This window comes from Coloeus monedula (genome assembly GCF_965178545.1).
Source record: "Coloeus monedula genome assembly, chromosome: Z".
In the NCBI taxonomy this organism is placed as follows: Eukaryota; Metazoa; Chordata; class Aves; order Passeriformes; family Corvidae; genus Coloeus; species Coloeus monedula.
This window is the reverse complement of record NC_138822.1, coordinates 23,489,417-23,510,797: the sequence shown is the minus strand read 5'-3', so window position 1 is coordinate 23,510,797 and position 21,381 is coordinate 23,489,417. Positions and strand designations below refer to the sequence as shown.

The window sequence follows — 21,381 nt, the reverse complement described above, 5'->3', positions numbered from 1 at the left end:
CTGTTGCTTGAAATGGATAAATGTGAGTATAGAATGCATATATTTTCTCCTTCATGGGTGTCTACTGACTTTTATTTCCCTGTGTATGTTGTAAGTATATTTACTACGTGTTAACTGAAACACATTCAGCTGGTAGACAATTTTTGTGACCTGAAAAACTCAGATATATCAAATTTCATGTTAATCAACTCCATTTTGATGAAGTAAGGGGAAAACATCTCAGTTATATTTATTACATGTAAATAAAATTGCTACATATGGAAAGAAAGTGTTATTTGTTTAAATCATTAAACTACAAAAGCTCGAAGAGCAGTAATTGGCCACACAATTCTCTTAATATTAGCATTCCATTTTTTATCAAGATAGATTTATTGAGATCATATACCTGTAAGTTGGGTGGAACTAATTTTCCATTAAAAAACAGTGTGATGTTTGTTAGATATATGACCTTGTTTTCTTCTGATACTTTAAATAACAAGTTATGGCTTGAATACTCACTTCTTCAGAAATGCTAAATATAATTAATTCTAGTAATTACACAGAAAATATTTGCTTTATAAAATTAACAGTTTCATCCAGATCTACATGAAAAGTTATGTCATTTTTCTACTTGAATAGCAGTGGTTTAACTTTAAAGTAATTAACTACATATTAGAGAGTTGCTCTTTTAATTTTCTTTGAATATAGGTAGCTCAAAGAAGTTGCACCACATTCTAATGTCTGATTACACAGTTCTACCAAAACTGAAAAGTAACAAAATAGTTAATATTATGCTGAATGTGAACAAAAATTGGATTCTAAATTAAAGACTTTTATATGGTTTTCAGTTAAATTTCAAATTTTCATAGGTCTGACTAAAAAAGTTTTCTTTCTCTAATACTGTGCAGAAATCTATGAGCACAGCTATGCCCTTTTCTTCTGCTGAAATATAGTTATAGAACAGACATTTAGTTGAAAATTATCAGATTTAATAATGCTGTCTTATTCTCAGCTTCTGTTGACTGCTCTGGAAGAACAAGATTAAAAATTGTAAGTGTGAAATTTAGCTCTCTGAAAGTGAAAAGAAGATGGACTCCTTACAAGGAAAATATGCGTAATGTAGTCAGTTTAACTGATCAATTAAAATACTTAAATGTGTGGCAGATTTATATCCTGTACCTAAAACTATACCCGGACTACACTAAGGGTCAAGCCATTTATCAGATTGCATATTTTCATGGGCTCTGTCCTCTACTGTACTTGTAACTGTGATGTTCAATATCCAGTAAAAGCATGTTAATATGGAATTCTAGTTCAAACCTACACCCTGGAGAAGTACTCCTTGGATTCTGAAACTGTACAAATATTGATATAGTTTAAGTATTTTATGTTACAGGGAGAACATAGACAAGTAGAAAATCAAACTCAGAGCTGATAGAACATTCATTTCATTTGGCCTTTTATGTCTACTGTTCAATTTAAATAACATTTATTTCAATTACCTACTTTTATTTTGTTTTTTTTAAAGAAATGAAAACATTTGCCCACCAAACTTTTGGTATAGCCAGAAAATTACACATCTGCATGCAAAACTGCTGATCAGCCTATCTAAATTGGCCCACTGTTTATGCAGAAAGGGATTTTACTGGTGCAGTGAGCGCTCTTTCTGAAAATGTCAACATTATTTGAAATTTTAAGCTTTCATTCAAGTTCATTGAAAAGCCATAGTCCTTATGATCAAAAGTATTCATTCATTGTAAAGCAAGTAATAAATCCCTAACTGGATTAGTCACCTATTTTCACAAGAAAGCCTGCAGGAAGAAGTAAAGATATCACAGGATATCTTCTGCTAAGAATATTCTGGCTTTTTGCCACTAAAAGAGGACAGGACTTTATTTTGGGCATAAAATTTGAATTCTGTTGGACAGGACATGACTTCCTAGATCTAGGTGACAGGAAAGGCTTCATGTTTGTACAAAATATTTGAAATAAGAGGGGAAAGATGATGGAGAGGAAGAAGAAATTATGCACTTTCCTTCTGGTCATACCTCACTTAAATTTTATTCTGCTGTCAGAACCTCACCTTCTTCTAATGGGGGAGAGAATCCGGAGGGAAATAATGAGGGAAGCAAAACAGTAACTTCCTAGATACTGACATAAGGATAGACAGAAGAGATATATATTCGTTTGTGTAATCTTTGCCCATCTAAGGTGGTGTGACTGGAACTCCTTGTAACAAGTTTAACTATTAATTATGCAGAATCTTTTATCCTTTAAAAACATTTTATATAGAAATAACTCACTTTCTTACATTGCTAGTCTCAAAAACATGGCTAACCCTGGTGAAGATTCTAAAAGCATCAAAGTATCATTTCAGACAACATCCAGATCATTCAAAAATCTGAAACTAACTTTATAAAGGTCTGGAGTAAACTAGGCGTACACTAATATATTCAGGAATAAATTTTCACTGACCCTCCAGATAGGTTGTCGTCCTTCCACTACATTTTTAATTGAGCCTTTAGATCCCTAATCAGTCATGTGCTTTAGAAATGGGAGTTGTGTAGGTCACACAACCCATCTTTTAGATATCTGTCTAAGATAGTGTGCTTTGTTAATAACAAAAAAATCATTGAAGGCTTCATGTACTTTTCATGGTTTGAATCCAAATTAAAGTAAAGTAAACTGACTTTTCTTCAAATATTATAAACTTAATTTTTAAAATCTTAAATTTAAATTAATAATTTTCAGTAATTGTAAATAAAAATTGTTCCTTATAATTTAAAAAAAATAAAAAGTGTTTCTAGCATTCTGACACTATTGCTTTGATACAGTTCCTGTTATATTATGGTAACAATATTCTGTGTGGGTAGCTGATATATTTTTACTGAGCAGATTGTAAATCAACTTGCATTTTTTTAGACACTCTTTGTAAACAAACAAAAAGCTAAAAAAGTCAGTCAAACGCCTCCAACAAGTAGTTCTAAATCTTCTCCCACATCTTTTACAATCTATTCTTAATTCCTTCTGGACAGACAATATTATAACTTTTGGATTGTGGAGACAAATTATGCAATGCTTTCCAGAGACCATGTGCCTGGAAGATAATAGAAGACAAGAGGGAGATTCAGCTGGTAGGTAGTGGTCAAGGCATGGGGAGGATTAATGGGACAAATTGACAAAGCAGCACAGAAAGCTGGACAGTAGGGAGGCAGAAATCCCTTTGCAGAAGTTTCTGCAAGACTCAGAAGGATAAAACTGCTCACAAAAGACATGGATTTCCTGCAGCTTTGGCTTCATGGACTCCAATGTCCAAGCCCTGTTGTCCTGTTCTGCTCTCCTGCTGTTATGTCTCTTGAGGGTATAATCTACTTGGGGCACCTCCATCTCAGAGCAAAAGATGAAGACTTACCTCAACAATATCTGAATTCGTTCGGCTCTCATGCGGCTCATTATACTCAGTATATTTCAGCAACACTTTGTCCATATCAGTGCTGGCATACTGGAACAGTTTGTTGGTACTGTTGAAGATGATCAGAGCAATCTCACAGTCACATAGAACACTAAGCTCATAAGCCTTCTTCATTAACCCAAATTTTCTCTTTGTAAAAGTCACCTGGAAAAAAAAGCAAAAAACGTCCATCAGAAATCCACCAGTTGCTCTCTTAGTCCTTCTCCTTTTTTTCTGAAATATAATGTGGAACTGTTGTAGTCTTTGAATTTAGTATGCTCAGGAAACAAATGCATAAATACAAATACAGCTCCAAAATAGATTATATATGTGTGTGTGTATGTATTACACAAGGGAGAAGTAATATGTAATTATCACCCCATGAAACTTGAGATACAGGTTAGGACTATGAGGTATTTTCATTTAGTGGTGCTATGAAGTGTTGATACTGCATGTCTCTCTGTAACTTTTAAATTCAGATACCCTTTAGACTGCATACATCTTTTCCATCAATATTTAAAAACTGCGCCTCAGATTAGCAGCTGTAAATAGCTTGAACAAGTGCAGTCAATTCTGATTTTTTTTCTGATAGCAGTTGACTTTGATTTAAAGCCCCCCAACTCCTGCTAGCTTCGAAGCAAAGAAATTATTTCATAAGCATTTAAGTAGTGCAAAAGAGATACATTGCTCACAATACAACACAATAATTTTAAAGAAATATCTAGTATTAAAAATTCACACCTGTGAGAAATGAGAATTATAAAGCATGAATGAAGAAAAAACAATAGCTGGTCAGCAGCCTTTGAAACAAAGTCTTTTCTGAAGACACTTATCGTATTTCATTTCAAGCCATATGCTTAGGAATGTGAATTGGCGTTTTTAAGTACAAAGGGCTTTAGATCATGTTATATAGGAAAGAAATAGGGATGTGTTTACAAGTTCTCAGTAGGCCAACTAATGCCTTGACATCGTGCAAAATCCATGCAGTATGAAAATTATAATTATAGTCTACAAAACCATAATTTTCCACTGGGACTGTTTTGACAATGAAAGACCTACACACCAAATGACTTTTTTTCGTCTACTACTAGCTTACAAGTTCCAGTAAGACATGTGACTTGAAATAAGAAACTACTAAGAGCTGTTTAAGCAAATTGTGTGGTTGAATTTTTCTTCTCTGTTTCTTCATATGTGCAATTTCTATTAAATAATTTTCATTTACAGGAATTTTTAAGACAAAAAATGGTTTTGCTAAGCCTACAATTAATCAAATTTAAAACGTAGTCAAGGTACTTTGCATGTCAAGGACAAGCACACAACTAAGTTTATTGGTCTGCCTCATTCTGAATTTGTTGCTACCATCCCTTATATACCCATTAACTGTGGCACCTCTGCTCTTTAATGCTGAGGCAACATTTGTCTGTCTGTGATTCAGATGGGTGCTGTTTTAGCTTGCCACACTTCTAATACAAGTTAATGCTAAGTGCAACCACAGACTACCTTAAAATCCCAGCATGTCAGGCCAAGGAAAACGTGACTTTTTAAGTATTGCTAATCCCTATTTGTTAGACTGTTTCAGAAAGATGAGGCTTTGTGCCCATACTGTGAACACTTATTCTCCCAAATGCATACAGAATGTTATTCCTTTTATTGTATCATTTTAGCCTCTGTCAACATACTGTTAAGAAAAGATGGATTGCCATTAAGTACAATTATTCAAACATTTTAAAAAACCACTTTCTACAGCACTGGTCTCAAGCATGCACAATTGATAGTTCTTTCTAAATTTGTTAATCATGGCTTTTGATATTTGGAATGAATAATGAGACAGGTAACAAAACTTCACTCAAATTCTAAATAATAATAATAACAATAATGATAATAAAATCCTTGTCTTCAAAATACTCCTTTAATGGTTTCTCTGATTACAGAAAAATGAAATGCAATGGTTGAAAGATACATGTATACATATATATATATAAAAGCTTGTTTTAGAAATAATTAAAGATACAGAAAATAAAATATACTAATTCAACATATTTTTCTGCATCTTACATGCCTTTCAATCAATTTTTTGACCACCGTGCTGTAGGTGGAGTATCTCTGCATTTAGCATGCTTTTCACCATTAAAGTCCACTCCAGTACAACAATATCCTTAAAGCCACTGTTTGTGTCTATTGTTAGGTAAAATTCCTGCACATTTTGAAAAACCACTCAGCTCTGCTGCACAGCAGATACTTAATTCATAATACTTATTACCAGAATGATACTGGTTAGAGTTCCTTTTTATGGACAGTGAAAAAACCCCACAAACCAGAACAACAAATCATCTAGATCTTCCTTTTCTCTTTCTTTAAAACATAATCTTAATTACTCTGAATTTAATTTGGTTTCAGTTTCTTGATCTTCCTAATATTTTCTGAATGTACCAGATAATCCTTTCTGTAACTGCTGATTAATGAATTAAAGGCAATTGTATCTACTACTGTTCCACTTCTTTTTAAATATGTCATTCATAGTGGTTTATCTTTACATATACATTATCCATATACACAGATGTAAATTTATTATGCTTTTGCAAGAGTTTATAATAGAGAACATTTCAAATTTATAGTGAAATGTCCTGTCAGTAACTTCAGAAAAGATTATGAATACTCTTCAAGCCAAAATTACCAAAATTACCTCTTTGGATACATTCTTCTATGTGGCTACATAAGGAAGATGGATATGCCATATGCTAAAATACTTTTGTGAGCAATGTAAGTAAACAGAATGTTTATTACTTAACTTTATTTCTTCAATTTGTTCACTATTTGCTATGTTAACTATACTCGTCCACACTAAAGGTATCTAATAAATATTCTCTAAGGTAGCAGACAATATTCTAGTACTGAACAAGATTTGTTGAGCGGTAAAAATTAGCAAAAATTATGTAAAAGATTTGTTCTCTTTTGTCTAGTTGAAAGGCAGTGTGCAACTGCCTTCCAACTCAATTGTAGAAGCTCTGATTACCCTTGAACTGATTTAGTGCTGAGAATGAGCAAGACACTCACATTGTCATGAGCACAAACTGTAGCTACATCACCAAAAAATTCACGTGTTCACATAGTCTTATAATTATGTACTGTGTTCAAATTACTCAGTCTTGATAGTGTCTTACAACAACTGACAATGTCACTTTGTCATTTGACATAAACAATGCTAGTGACACTGAAGGAAAACATACACACAGTGAGAAAATCCATCTACATATTTCAAATAAGACACCCCCAAAAATGCATACACTTCAATATCTCTTTAATATTTAGTTTTTTCAGCAGAAAGAATCAAATCACTACATGTCATTTCCTCACAATATTAGTCAATGTATGCTTAATTACCCCCTATCTAAATAATTGTTAATTTGTAAGTTTTCCAGTTAACAAACCTACTTCTCTTTAGGAGAAAGATAAGCAATTTAGGTTTTCCTTTTGGGATAGAATATTTTATAAGGACAGCATGAAAATGATGAAAAATTAAAGTGGAGTGGAAAGTGGAATAGATAGGAGGGTAACATTCAAGGGTCTTTAAAACCTTTTTAAGCATGTGTATATAAAATACAAGGTTTTCAACAACTATGCAATTTCTAAATACTTGTATGAGATGCTTGAATGCATTGTTTTACATATACTGGAAAAAGAGTAGGGCGTGGATAACACCAAAATTATTTCTGAATCCTACCAAAAATAACTTAATTCTATCCCTTTGTATTAACTCAAAACCCACTAGTCTTTTATATTTGTCTTAGAACTATGGTCATTCTACTTATTTAATTTCTATCTATTTATTTTAAATGTAATTGTCCTAATAAGAATGGTGGTACCAAGAAGGTAGGTTACTGAAGTCTGAAGCATTTTTGTGTATGAATAAGCATTAATGCTGGTGATTTTTTATGGTGTGAGCTAATCAAGATGTTACTTGATTATAAAATACTTATAGTGAAGTAGCCAACTTTCAATTTCCTTGATATAAATCAAGGTGAGATTTTCATGCATTTTGGATGGAGTTCTAACTAAAGGTGTAACACATGTGTTAAAAGAAATGCATCGAAAAAAGAGAACTGTTAAAAAGGATGTTTTTCCATTTCAACCCTGACTTTTCTTCAGTTCCATGCAAACAACTTTCAAATAGACTAAGATATATATGCAAGTGGAGGTGTAAACAGCCTCAATTCAAGTGTGTGTGTGTCACACACTCATATGCTCCATTTATAGGGTAATTTGGTGCAGAGAAGACTTTCTTATTTAATCACTATTAAGTTAAACTTACTCAAGCTATATTAATTAAAAGGTACTGTTGCTTGTTTGCAATTACAAATTCATCTGCTGAAATTATAATGTAGCTGTGTTGGATTTGTGAATGGGGATGCTGGCCACTGGAAATAGTCTTTATTTAACTAAATTTGTAATGACAATTTTTTACTTCTTATAGATTTTAATATATCAGTGAAGAAACAGATGCATCCAAAAATATTCTCATTTAATGAACACAGGCTTCAGGATACATTATCTATCTTTTTTGCCATGTGGTCATTGTTTCTTTCTTATGGTGGGAGTTGGTTTGGGATTAGTTTAGTTCAGTTTAGTTTAGTTTTAGTTTTAATTCATATCCTTCTAGTAATTTTTCTGAAATCTCACAAACTACGAGAGGCTGAACCATAACATCACTCCTTATTTGTCACTAATAGTCACAGCATATGTACTAACACTTTATGTTTTCAAAGTAGGAGTCTGGTGATGTTTCATGTAATTCGGTCCAGCCAGTGTCAGAATATCAGTGCTCTCCTTACTTCTTTCTATTCTGGCTATACAGATATATAGCTGCTGACATAGGAAAATGAGACAAACAGAATTTTCACACAATCCTTCCCAAATACATTTCCTGCCATTAAACAGGTGAAGAAGAGGGATCACACAAATATCTGATAGTGGCACCATGTTGTCAAAAAGAAGTGTTGTCTGTTTCTCCTTATTTCATCTGGAATGTCTAAATTTCTGATATGAGGACTAGAGCAAGCACAGTAGATACGATGTATGTGACAAACAGGAGGTACTTACATGAGCAGTCTACCCAACTTCAAACATAAGGTCAAGTTGGCCATGTATAATCACAGGGGCTCTTCACTGAAGTGTCACTGCCAGGCACCTAAGCCTATCCTTTCAAAATCTCAAATAACTGAGAGGCAAAAGCTGTTGTCATATTCTCTCTTCCCTTTTTCCTCTTATTGAGGAAATTCTGCTGATTTTTGTCTAGAACTGTTTGTCGTATGAAGAGGTCTGGCTGAAACTATCTTTACAATAAATCTCAAATGGGACTGTCAAACAGCACCAGTGCAGAATTTGACCTAGACAAACCTTCTTTTATGCAATAGTTGGGCATACCATATTAAATGAAAGACTTTCATCAGACTGCTTCCATATTCTTACAAACCTCCAACATAACTTACAGGGATAAGACAGCATTGATTTATGCTGGTAAATGAGCTATTGCCCCAGAAAGCCTCAAGCATATTGAGCTATGACTTGCTAAGTAGTCCAGATAAAGAGGAGTTCTAAGAGGATGCCGTAAAATTATAGGCATAACAAATAAAATATTCATGATTAACTTGTATAAAAAAGAAGGTTTTTTATGTTGCACCACATTTTTAGAATCTTTGTACGAAAATAACAGACTGAATCCTTAAAGTAGTGATAATATTCAATCTGCCCAAATCCAAGACGAGGGTCAATCTTGTAAGTTTTTCCCGTGTAAAATAAAGAAAGGAGGGATAAAATTGAAAGCTGTATTAATTAAAGATGATCCAGCAATCTAAGAAATTAGGAAGTTAGCCAGTATCAGTAAGCTTCCCATTTTAACTTATAAATTAGGATCTATGACCAAACAGGAATGAAAGAATAATCACAGCTAATCTCTGATGCTTCACTTCCTTTTGTTGAACCAGAGAGACATGATTAAGTCCTTTATAGACAGATCTACAGATATGTACACATTCTAGGCAAAAAACATAATCTCAAAAACACAGTAGCTAATACAATATACACAAAAGCTGACTCTTTTTTTGGTATGCTATCACTAGTTCTGGCAGGTACAAACAGATGTTTATTGTAAAAAACATGTTTACTAGTTCTGTGCTGCTGAAATGTTCATAAGGTAAAGGTCAAAGAATATTTCATTCCCTGCTGAGCAAATGGTCAGGAAGCACATTTGTCTGCATTTCCTGTCATAACAGGAAGAGTGTAACTTCTTCCTCTCCACAATGGCTTCAGTTCTGCTTACCACCTCCAGCTCTTTCTCCCCCAGGGTTTTCTAAACTATTCCTTGCAAGACAGCAAGGCTGTGCCTTTGTCTGCACTATTTTTTAGCTCTGCTGTGTTGGCAGATGTCTCATTCACTACTGCACTCTCTTTACTTAGGCTTTTTGCTCACACTTCAAATTAAAAGTAATTTGACTAAATATTTACCGTATGATAATTCACTCTAAATTATGCTCAGAATATCAATTTGTAATAGAAGCATATTTAACCTTAAAGTATTGCATTCTAGAAATTCACGGTTCATTTCAGTAGCTCTCTTAAAATGTTACTTCTCAGGTAGTCTGGCATAACATGAAAAGTGTTGCCAGAGTTGTACAGATCACTACAAATTAGGAGTCTTGAAAAATTGGGGTGCAATTCTTTTCTTGCTGAAACCTAACTTTACCTCTAAAAAACCAAGGCCAATGACTAATTTTAATGCTATATTTCAAGTATATATCTGTGTGTAATTTAATATTAGCGATGAATTAAAATGTGTAAAAGATAAAGCATGTGATGTTTAAGACAAAAGTTCCTTGATGAAAATTATGCTTGGTTGCATAGTCAAGCAGTTACGTTTTCATGTGAAAACACTTCCCTGGGGGCAGATGGGGAAATCTCATATCTTAGATAAAATGAAAATGCTTCGTGAAAGAATACCGAAAATATAAGTAAATAGGTGGGAAAAATGTTTTTTATCTGTCTTGTGCTCATGTTAGCATTAATATTCAAGGTTCTTCCCTCTTTCAACAGGGAAGCTCCCGATTCAGATGATAGTCTCTTATCCTTTCCTTTTAAATAGTGCTGAGACACAGATGAAAATAGATACATGAGGCTGAAATTAATTTTGAAACTAGCAGCATTAGGTATTGAAGTCAGTAGAACAAATCTAGGTCTTCCTGCAAATGGTCATTTCCCTCCAGGATATTCTTCCCCTGACCCATAACCTCGCTTTACTTATCTGCTTTGATTTGTTCTCTACTGAGCTGATTTATACCTCAGTAATTCTTAACTTATAGCTTTACAGATTTTCTGAAATTAAAGAATGGTAAAAAGTCTGGGCATCAAAAAATTAAACAGCAAGTGTTTGTTACTGTTATACCCTACTGAATTACACAGACATGATGCTTTAAAAAGGGTGTCTCAATGTTAAACACCTTAATATTGAAGTGTACACTTACTATGGTATTTAATAATAATTAAGGCCCAGGCAGCTCATTAAAAATTGAAATAAATGAACACTGCGCAGAATCATGAGATAAGATAAACTCAGTTTTAATTGTGACTTTTCACAAGCAGGAAAAAAATGCAAAACTAATGAGCAAGAAAATCATAGGGAGAAAAAATGGTGCATTACCCTGTAAGACTTCATATTTCCTAATACTAATTAGAAAAAAATTGGGGATCAAATGCAAGAGAGTGTTCCAGATCCGACACCAAAAAACATTGGGTCAATATGCCCTCATTCCTAGGTCAAACCTCTAGATTTAGGTCTCAGACCATTGACTTAATGAGATATTTTATGAGAGACCTTGTATAAGAGTAATACAATATCATTTATGTCATTACACCTATTTATTTTAGGCCTGGACAGCCCTGTCTGGATGGCTGCAAAGAGAGTTTCAGATTGTCCCCATATAAAGCAGACCGCAAAAGGCTATCATTAAAACTAACAAAATATTTCAAACTTATAAAAGCACAGAAAAAACACAAGGACTTTTCTGAGGCAGATGAATACAATTTCACCCTCATGTGTTTACCATGGTAAAGGTAGCTGAATTATTTCTTTCAATTAAGAAAACACAGGAAAATAAAGTTCACACATTTTTTCCAAATGACCCTCCTCCTTTTATTTAACTAACGTAGAAGTGTTCACAGAAGCCTTCTCCAATCTGTTCAATTGAAATTTCTGCATAAAGAACTTGTAGTAGTAGTCAGAAACATCTAGCATCAGATGTCAATGCTATTTTTGACTATCGATTCTGCTGATGCTGCAATTAATATCATGCAAGCAGTCACAGTCTACTTGAATGGTCTGTTGACAAGGCTAGCACAACCTCATGAGCCTGAACAATATTACCAGGGATTCATTCCACATTTATGAAGACTATATTATCCAAGAATTATCACAGGAATAAAAAGAAAGTATTTTGTCACATTGGCTGCTTATAGCAGGATTCACTTGAGAGTTTTTATTTCCATTTAATACTGTGGTGGTAACCAAACTAAACAAAATAAATAAACATTTAATCTAGCCTTGGCAGTTATTCATACCCATTCTACATGTGCCGAAGAGCGGTAAAAGGGAATTTTTCAGATAGGCTTCTCTGAAACTTTTACAACCAAAGAGAATTCATGATCCTTCATAGAGTCAAACATTCTTGCCACCTTTGTCACCACAAGGTAACAATGCGCACTAGAAAAATACAGCCAACTTGCAGCCCACATGAAACAACATTAAATTAATGGCTCCTCCAGGTTAGAAGCCTGAATTCTGCACTCACTAAACTTGATATGAGAACTCTTAAGCAGGCCAGGGTAAAAGGACTGGGCCTCTAATGACTAGGTTGCAGTAGATTTCCTTTAATTTATCCCCAAAAATCAAAGTTTCAAATAGTTTTTGGAAAAGCACAGATTGTATCCTCATATTGCATATTTCTGTGGGATTTGCAGTGAGAAATCTGACTCTGGATAATTTGAACTTATTTATTACCAGGATGATCCCTAAAGTACACAAATCCAACCAACTAGACTTGCTCAGAGGAAATTCTCTTGAAGGGAAATCAACACTATTTTTGTCCTTCCCAATCTACTCATACAAGCCCTTTGAAGAATAGGGGAGTCTCCAACTGTAGCAGATAGTAGTGTGCAAGGAAACAGCTGTTTCACTGATAGAACAAATACACCATTAAATGGTTGACATAGATAACTATTCAGGAGGCTGGGAAAGCAAGGACAAAAATTTTGTTCCCCAGGTCTTTTAACAACTTGAACCTTTTTGCAAATGTCCTGCTTTCCAAACAGACTCACCTTTGCACTGGGAGAGGAGACAGAATAATTAAACTACTGCTATATCTCCTCATATGATATGTGTTCCACATATTTTTACCAGCATGTGCAGTACTGCAGAGGATTTACGTGCTTGGGAACAGCTGAGGATGCACCATCCAGGTATATCATATGTAACATACCTTGTATTGTGAAACCACACTATGTTTAAATATATACATCAATAAGGCAGTTTCTAGCCAACTAACTTGCTGCCATTCTTGCAAACACTTTTTGGTGAGGTAGAAAGAAAATGTCTCTATCTGTAAATGGAGCTAAAAAGAGGCTTTGTAGAACTGTGCTTGAGCTGTTATCTTAGCTTTACTAATCAAAAACTTTTAACAATTTTTTTCTTTTGCAACCTTTTAATCTTTTTTTTTTGTATATATTTATATATTTATGCAATCAAATAAGAAGAAAATATAGAAATATAAAAAAGTTAATATTTTAAGATTACTGGAAGTGTGCAAGTTAGAAAACAAATAAACTGATGCTGCTACACTAAAACAGCAATGCCTTGTGATATTTTAAGAAACAGTGAGGTTCTGGTGAAAGAGTACATCTCATATAAGTGGTTAAAACCTCAATCAACTATTATTGAAAATATTATTTGATCACATATATATTACTACAATTAAAAAGCCTGATCCCACACTCCAAAACCTTTTCACTGGCTTCATTGAGCTTTTTATCAGGGCACTAAATGCAAGATAAAGTCAGTAGAAATATTTTTTAAATTATCATTAATATATTAGTAAAAATAAAAAGAAGAATCAAGCCAGTTTTTTGATGTGGAGAGTAAAATAATGTAAATCTATACCTCCAGCTTCATAGTGGCAAATCAACATTAGCAAATATTGAGTTGGGATTGTTCAGCCTGGAAAAAAGAAGGCTGGGAGAATTTAACTACAGCCTTCCAGTACCTGAAGGGAGTCTACAAGAAAGATGGAGAGGCACTTTTTACAAGAGCATGGAGTGACAGGATGGGAAGGAATGTATTCAAGCTGAAAGAGAGTAGGTTTAGATTAGACATTAGGAAAAACTTCTTTACTGTGGGGGTGGTGAAACACTGGCACAGGTTGCCCAGAGAAGCTGCAGCTGCCCTGCCCCTTAGGAGTGTTTGAGGTCAGGCTGGGTGTGGCTTTGAGCAACCTGGTCTTTTGGAGGGACTCTCTGCCCAGTGGAGTTGGAACTAGATGGTCTTTAAGGTTTCTTCCAACCCAAACCATTCTGTGATTCTATGAGTCTAAGAAATACTAGCAACACAAACACTTCCTACATTAACACTGCACTTGTTAGCATTCTAATGTTATGGTTTTATTCATAATTATTAGGTCTGAAAGCTGGTTCTGGAATTCTTGAAATTCTACTGTGAAAGCTTTGGAAGACTAGGTGTCTTCTTTTTTAAAAGTATATTTAAGGCCTTGAAAGATATTTTTTTGAAAAAAGTGGAGCTAAAATCTCTACGAATCCTGTATTTGAGTAAACAAGTTGAGATTGAAGCTGTTGTATGAACTAATGTTATGAGTGGCAAAATTTTGTGTTATCATTTACAGAATAATTCAGGTTCCCTTCAAAAAGAAACCATTGTAGCATGGGCAAGTTTCAAACAACTACTGACTTAATATTTAATAATAGATTAAGTTCAATATTTCAAATCCAATTTCAACTCCGAGCTATAAGACAATCAAAATAAATATGACGATAATTCTATATTGTTAGAATTATTGCTTTTTAGCTTGTCTCACAAGAACAGCCAACCTTTAGGGAAAACACTAAATGTATCCATCATAAAGAACATTTTGCTGTTACACATGATTTTCTGCTATGGAGATCACAAGTTACTACTAACACCACAAAATTTTAAAATTCTTGGAAAGCATATTTAAGGACTATAATTTGTTGTTATGCTTAGGCTGAGATTTTATGGCTTTTTAAAATCCTCCAAGACTAACAGCTTCTTAAAAAAATCCCTGAATATATGAAGAAATTTATAGATCAAATTAGTAGTACTGCTATATTAATAGTAACTCAGTATCAAGCTCTTAAAAATCAGCTACTGAAGATTATTTCTAAATTGTAGCCAGGTGTATGAAGAACATTAATCATGGTATTAAATAATTATACGGAGAGATTCTCATAATTGTGAATCTCCAGTTTCAACAAAACATCCATTCATTTACACCAGCTGTAAACAGCAGCAACTTTCACTGATTATATTTGAAGATGTCAGCTATTGAGTTTCATTTTTGTGAAAACAGGGAAGCAAATTCTCTAATTTATGACCATATTTTAACTAGCAGCCATAGTGCTGATAATATGGGACAGCTCCTTAGCCTTTTTTTTTAAAGCAGAGGTAAAAATTAACCGGTCCTGTTGGACCTAGTTAAACAGTGATTGGTTTTATAACTACAACAGGCTAATATTATTGTATGTGGATTTTAGAACATGTTAGGCTACTCAAATTCCTTTAAAAATTCAGACAGGAAAAGATGAGACATTTTATGAAGCAGTGTAATTTTTTATATGAAGGAGACAAAAATAAAGACATTGCAAAGGTGAAGAAGCATAAATAATTGGGATGTCTGAATTTAAATGAAAGTCCTCATATTATAATAAATCATATTATAACAGTTCACAAAATATAGTACTAAAAGCCTGTATTCTGTAACAACTCACAGATATGGTTAACCATGTGTATTCCAGAATGAAGTCAAAGCAAGTGTGCAGTAGAGCACACACCGCAGTTTTGTAGAATCAGGTCCTCAAGTAAAAACTTCCTTTCTGTGCATGTTACTAAACTTGAAAACACTGTGTTTCAGGTTGTTTACAAAAGTATTTTTTCTTTGGTATTTTAAAATACTTTTTGTATATGTATACACATATGTTACCATATGCATAATACACTAAGTTATCAACTTTTTAATCACTTTTGATAATAAGTCACCTTATAAATATAACATAAGGTTCAAGTCAGGTATTTTTGAAACTCACCTGTCTGTTACGTTCATCCATAATCCTTGTAATCTGAATCTTTTTTCTCCCCATAGTCCCCGTTTTTTTTTCTCTCCTTCTTCCTTAAAATTACGTATTTTTCCCTTCTCTTTTCTTCCTCTTTCCTGTTTCCTCAAAACAAACCTCCTTCTTCAGCACTTGCACTACTCAGTTCACAGTCTCCTGCATCCGTTCCTGCTAAACACAGAAAGGAAATCAAATGATACTATGAAACTGATAACCACATGAAAGTTGTTGTATGAAGCTGGCCAAGCATCCTCATTATAATTTAGTGTACAAGTAAATTATAATAAAAATTTACTGCACCTATAAAATAAATAATGCATGGAGAAAAAAATTTTATTCAAAGGCTTATTTTTGTGAAAGAAAGCCCCAAACATAAATAGATCAAGAAATAAAGAAAAAGATTGAAATACACAGTAAAAAATTTTAATGGAATTGGATTCCTTTAAATATCATTCACAGCTCTAATATGACAAATTACCTAAATCAGAGCGTTAATGAACCATTCTGTATCTATGTATGCTCAGCAGGACAGCTAATTCATTTCAGAAGGGAAAACAATTTTGTGTTTTGACAGCAGAGGTGATAATTTCCCTCATTATGCAAATATGATGGACATTTATTAAAGCCTTACTTGATATATAAGAGATATTACCTACTTTAAATCCAAAATTCTTAACCTTATTTTTTAAGGATATAAATCAGTGAAAGTATTACTGAAGATACTTGAAGAAAACACTAGTGCACTTTTCCCTCATTTCATTTCAGTGTAAATTCTAAAATATTCTGACAAAGGATTTATAACCTGCAAACATATATTTTCTATAAAAACAGAATAATAGAGGCAGACAACAATTTAAGAATGTTTTGAAAAATATTTTCACTGTTTTATTAATGCATGAGCTTTACAATACTGGCTCTGTCACAGAGCTTGTAGAGATACGTACAGCATATATAAACACACCATGCAGGAAAATATTCACAAAATGTTATAAACCACATAATTAATTTCTATCATATACAAAGTATTTTTAACCATACAAGAGCCCATGGAAATAAAAAAAAATACAAAAAATATTTAGTCTACTATAAGGTAAAAGACACAAGTTTTTTCCCATTTATAATCTTAATTTACCATATTTGTATATTTATATATTTTTAATAGAACAGCACAAAGTTTTCTGAAACATGGAAGAGGAAAAAGAAATCTGAATAACATGAATTTAACTGTTCTTTTGAAGTTTTTGTATTAGCTCCACAGTGCAGTAAAACTATTGCCTTGGAAATAAAAAATTAGTAATTTTAAAACAGAGTCTGGTATTTCCTTATTTATCCTATTTCATCTCTCAGCCAACTTGATAGATTCTCACAATATGCTACATAACACTAAGCTGATATCCTGGTCATTTAATCCATTATTTGGCTCTGATTCAAAGCTATTGAGGTAGAAAAGCTAGATTTCACTCTTTCTGATCCTCAATTCTCCTTTGATTTTCCTTGCATATGTTAAACTTTAAGCTGCTCAAGTGTTTTATCACTCTAAGAAAAAAAAGGTTGATGAATAAGCAGTCAGTCTGAGTTTTCTAGCTAGCCACTATGATGTAATAAATCTGTTGAGCAAAACAAATGTTCAAGTATAATACTTACTGCATTTCTGTACATGAATGTCTTTTTATATTATTTTCTGGGCATATTTATATATCATTACTGTAATGCAGAACACAGAATGTTGAACAATTCATACAGTAAATATAATAAAATGTAGATTGCAAAAATTCTTTTTTGCTTTTTATATTTGAAAACAATAACTTCTCACTGCTTAAAAAGATACAAAGGTTGTGGTTATATTTGCAACAACAAAAAAAAGAGTTTAAAAAGTCCAAAACTTTGAAATAAATTTATTTTTTAAATGTATTTTTAAAAGTCTTTTTCCAAACAAAGCTAGGAGATAGTCTTATCTGATTTTCAGTGTTGACAAACAAACCCAGTGTATTTTTAGAAACAATTTTAGATTTCCTTGGATTGGGTTTCTTTCCTGTTTTTCCTATAGTCTTACCCCTGACACAAATCACAAGTTAGAATGGTGTTTCCCGTGCACATGCAGGACTCAAAGGAGCCTAAAAGGCTTTCCCTGTAGCAGAAAACCCACTCTCTAATCCACAGCAAATGCATATGAAACAACTTCCTTTCCTTTCATTTAGCTGAGGCCAGTGCTATCGGTTTACAGCCCTCTGTCTGCCTAAGCTTCTATTCACTGCAGGGTGGAAGGTCAGGGTGGGCAGATTAGAGCAGTGGTGAGGTTAGTGAGGATGAGCTGCTCTGCAGATCAAGATGCTGATGCTGAGTGAGTTCAGAAAAAACTCAGTACTGAGAAAACTCTTGTCAGGAAGGATAAAAATCTTAGCGGAGGAGCAGTGTGTTGAGTCCCTCCCACACAATTACCAGTTCCATATTTAAGACCAGTCTTCAAACAACAACAGCTTTTACAGACAGTTTAAAGTCAGAACCTTAAAATTCCTGTGATCTACACAAAATTATCTTAAAGTAATTCATGCAAGACTTGATAAGCAGAATTTTGCATATAACATATAATTAGGTCATCCGCATAAAATATATAATTTGCAAAGAAACATAAATTTGCTTAAACGGGCAGTGAGTTAAGTTTCCTTGCATGGATTAAAAAAAAAAGAAGTCTTCCTGTAGGTCCTAGTTTGCATTTTTCCTACCAGTTTAATTTCAAATAAAAGTTTTTCAATTTTTGTAGCAAATCTATTTCCTTTTAAACCCCCACATTTCTGCTATTCTTACTACTACTGCAAACAAACTGGGAAGCCTGTGGCATTCTCTATATCTCAGTCTTTTACACCGACACACAGACACAGACATGCACATATATGGATGTATATATATATATACACACACACCTATCAACACACAGTCCTTCAAGCGCTATTCTTACTATGCGTTTGTTCATAGTTCTATATATTTCATTAGTACATACATTAAAAAGATAGCTGGACTGATTCCCACTCAGTGAAATTCAGATAAGTAAATCAAGCCATCTCATGCAAGGGCTGTAACCTTCAAAGGCTGGTAATTTCCAAGTCAAACAGAATGTAAAGAACTCTGGAGACCAACAAATCCCCATGGCTGCTTGGGACTTCATCAGTGCTCTCAATACCTTTTGAAAGTTTTTGCAGGATCAACGATTGCAGTATTAAGTATTTAAAGTTCCTGTTAACTGGTAAATTTTTATTTCATGAACACTAATAAAGCACATTGACTAGAAAAGCTGAATGTACTATAAAAGTCAAATAGTACTGCAGGCTTCAATTATCCAACAGAATCTAAAAAGAAACTTTGTTGAAGTCGCTCCACATAAAAGAAACCTTCCAACTTAATGATATAATCACATGCAAAAAAGTTGCATTTAAAGAAACACAGTTAGATGCTATTGTGTTATAGTTTTCTGCATTTTTTTTGCAAAGCCAAACAGCAAGGAAAAAAACCAAAACCAAACCAAAACAGACTGCTTGCAAAAAGAGGAACTTCATTTTTGGCGGGCTTCTGTTCACTATATGATTTGGCAGAGGTAGTGGTAGCTGACAGAAGATTGATCTGAGCCTTGAGAAGGGAAAAGAGCTAAAGGAAAAATGCAGCAAATCACTTGACTGCTCCTGTCTCTCTTTTGAACACTCACACACAGACATAGGTGCACACATATACACACATGCACACCCGCTATCCTTTCTTTGCAGCACAGAAGAATCTCGACAGAATGGCAGGAAGCACGCACAGAGCAGTCAGGGAAGGATATTATGTCAGCAACCACGAACAATAAAAGGTGTAAAGGTGCTTCCTTCCCTAAACTGTTCCAGAAGTGCAAAATGGGAACCAAAACTGTCCACTTCCTTCTCCGCGCAGAACTGTCTGAATCTGCTCTGCTGCAACACCCCAGACAGAGAGTCCTTTGAGAAGTTACACCAGGAGCAATAAGGAGTATCAAAACAAGACAGTAACAATATTTAATTTATAAACAAGAAGGCAGCCAGAGAAAAACCAAGTTAAAATGTGCTAGAAGTTAGGATATTCATGGCTTTACAAAAGTAACAAACTTGTCATAAGGATGTCCTTGTTACTTTAAACAGCTTGCATTCTGAGTGGATTAATTAGGTTAAAACTGAAGAACAAAACAATATTTTTTTTATTATGCTGATATAAGGAAGTAAACAAAAAAGTGCTGTTCCCTTTCTCTTCCCTTTCTTATCTTGATGTATATAAGTAACTCTAAAGGTCTATGAAATCTTTTTATGCAAACCTGTTTTCTCAAACAAGTTTTGAATCTCTGTCTAATAATGTGAATGTACTAAGTAAGCGCACATCGTCGACTTTTCTGATGAAAAATTAGCTCCAAAAACTGCAACATAACCATAAACATCAACAGTGAGGGACACATATTAAGATAAAATGGTCACTCAAATTTTTCTGTAAAATCCCCGGCTATGTTCCACACACAGACAAAGACAGCTACACAGTGAAGAAACAGCTGGGCATACTGCATCAATTGAAGACATTACTCATTTTGTGTCTGTCACCTTGAGCTGGATATAGTTTAAAGAAATGCAGAGAAGGGTGAAAATAATTAGCATATATCATGTTATCTGACTGAGATCAGCTGACATTAAAGAGAGAAGTGGTTCTTCACATTTACATGGTGGTTTTGTTGCATGGTCATTACAAAAGATACAGTTTGGGCCATTAACAGAAGGTTATGATAAAATTATATATGTCATCACCATGGCAATATACCAATAAAGCAAAAATGGTATGATCTACAGTATGGTTTTCCAGGCAGAAAGCCATGAAAAATGAATCTGAGTCATCTTAAGCTTTCAAACATCTGTCCACAACACTCTGATTTAGAAATTAAACATAACCTACACTTATGTGTTTTGATCTTATGGGCAGGCTGCCATATGAAAAGGTTGGAAGAGAGTTCATTTTAATCTACTAAATTTAACTCTCAAGAGATCATTTGGCTCCAGGAAATATAAAACAAACTTTTACACCATAATGAATATATTATAATAGATGAAGTACTAGAGACTACTGGAGAGACAGTAAGTCGAACCAAAAAGTCTGTACACAAAGAAAATATTTGTAATCTGTAACTACCAAGGCTTGTTATCATTTCAGTTATCCAACCTGACTTCTGACTTATGGCATGAGCTTAATTTATAATGGAGAATAATTCAAGGGCAATGAAGTTCTGAACCACAGCTGGAGTAAAATGTTCATAAAGTTGCAAACTACAAAATCATTCCCTATATCTAAGTTGTTACTTAGAAGTTTAAGAGAAAACTTAAATAATTTGATTTGAATTAATATTTCATTAATTTTTCAACTGATTTTGAAAACACCTACTGGACTTTTAAGATTATTTCACTCCATTTATTAGTTTGCGTGTTTATGTATAAAGGATAGTAGAAAGTGTTTACTTTAAATCTGAGCTTCCAGAGTTATACCTTATTTTCTTGTTTACATTTCAACAT

At 33.6% G+C, this 21,381-nt stretch overlaps 1 protein-coding gene across 11 annotated transcripts in view; it reads right to left on the bottom strand.

The window, feature by feature from the left end:
- MEF2C (myocyte enhancer factor 2C) overlaps window positions 1-21,381 on the bottom strand; it is a 135,905-nt gene that overhangs the window by 61,536 nt on the left and 52,988 nt on the right. For 8 of the 11 annotated variants that reach the window (XM_082301756.1, XM_082301759.1, XM_082301757.1 and 5 more), the window contains 2 exons: window positions 15,806-16,003; window positions 3,392-3,595 (listed from right to left, as the gene is read on the bottom strand). In XM_082301756.1, the coding sequence (XP_082157882.1) occupies window positions 3,392-3,595; window positions 15,806-15,859 (258 nt within the window). In that variant the 5' untranslated portion in view covers window positions 15,860-16,003. The remainder of the gene's footprint in view (window positions 1-3,391; window positions 3,596-15,805; window positions 16,004-21,381) is intronic. The other 3 variants (XM_082301758.1, XM_082301763.1, XM_082301761.1) reach the window with 1 other exon arrangement.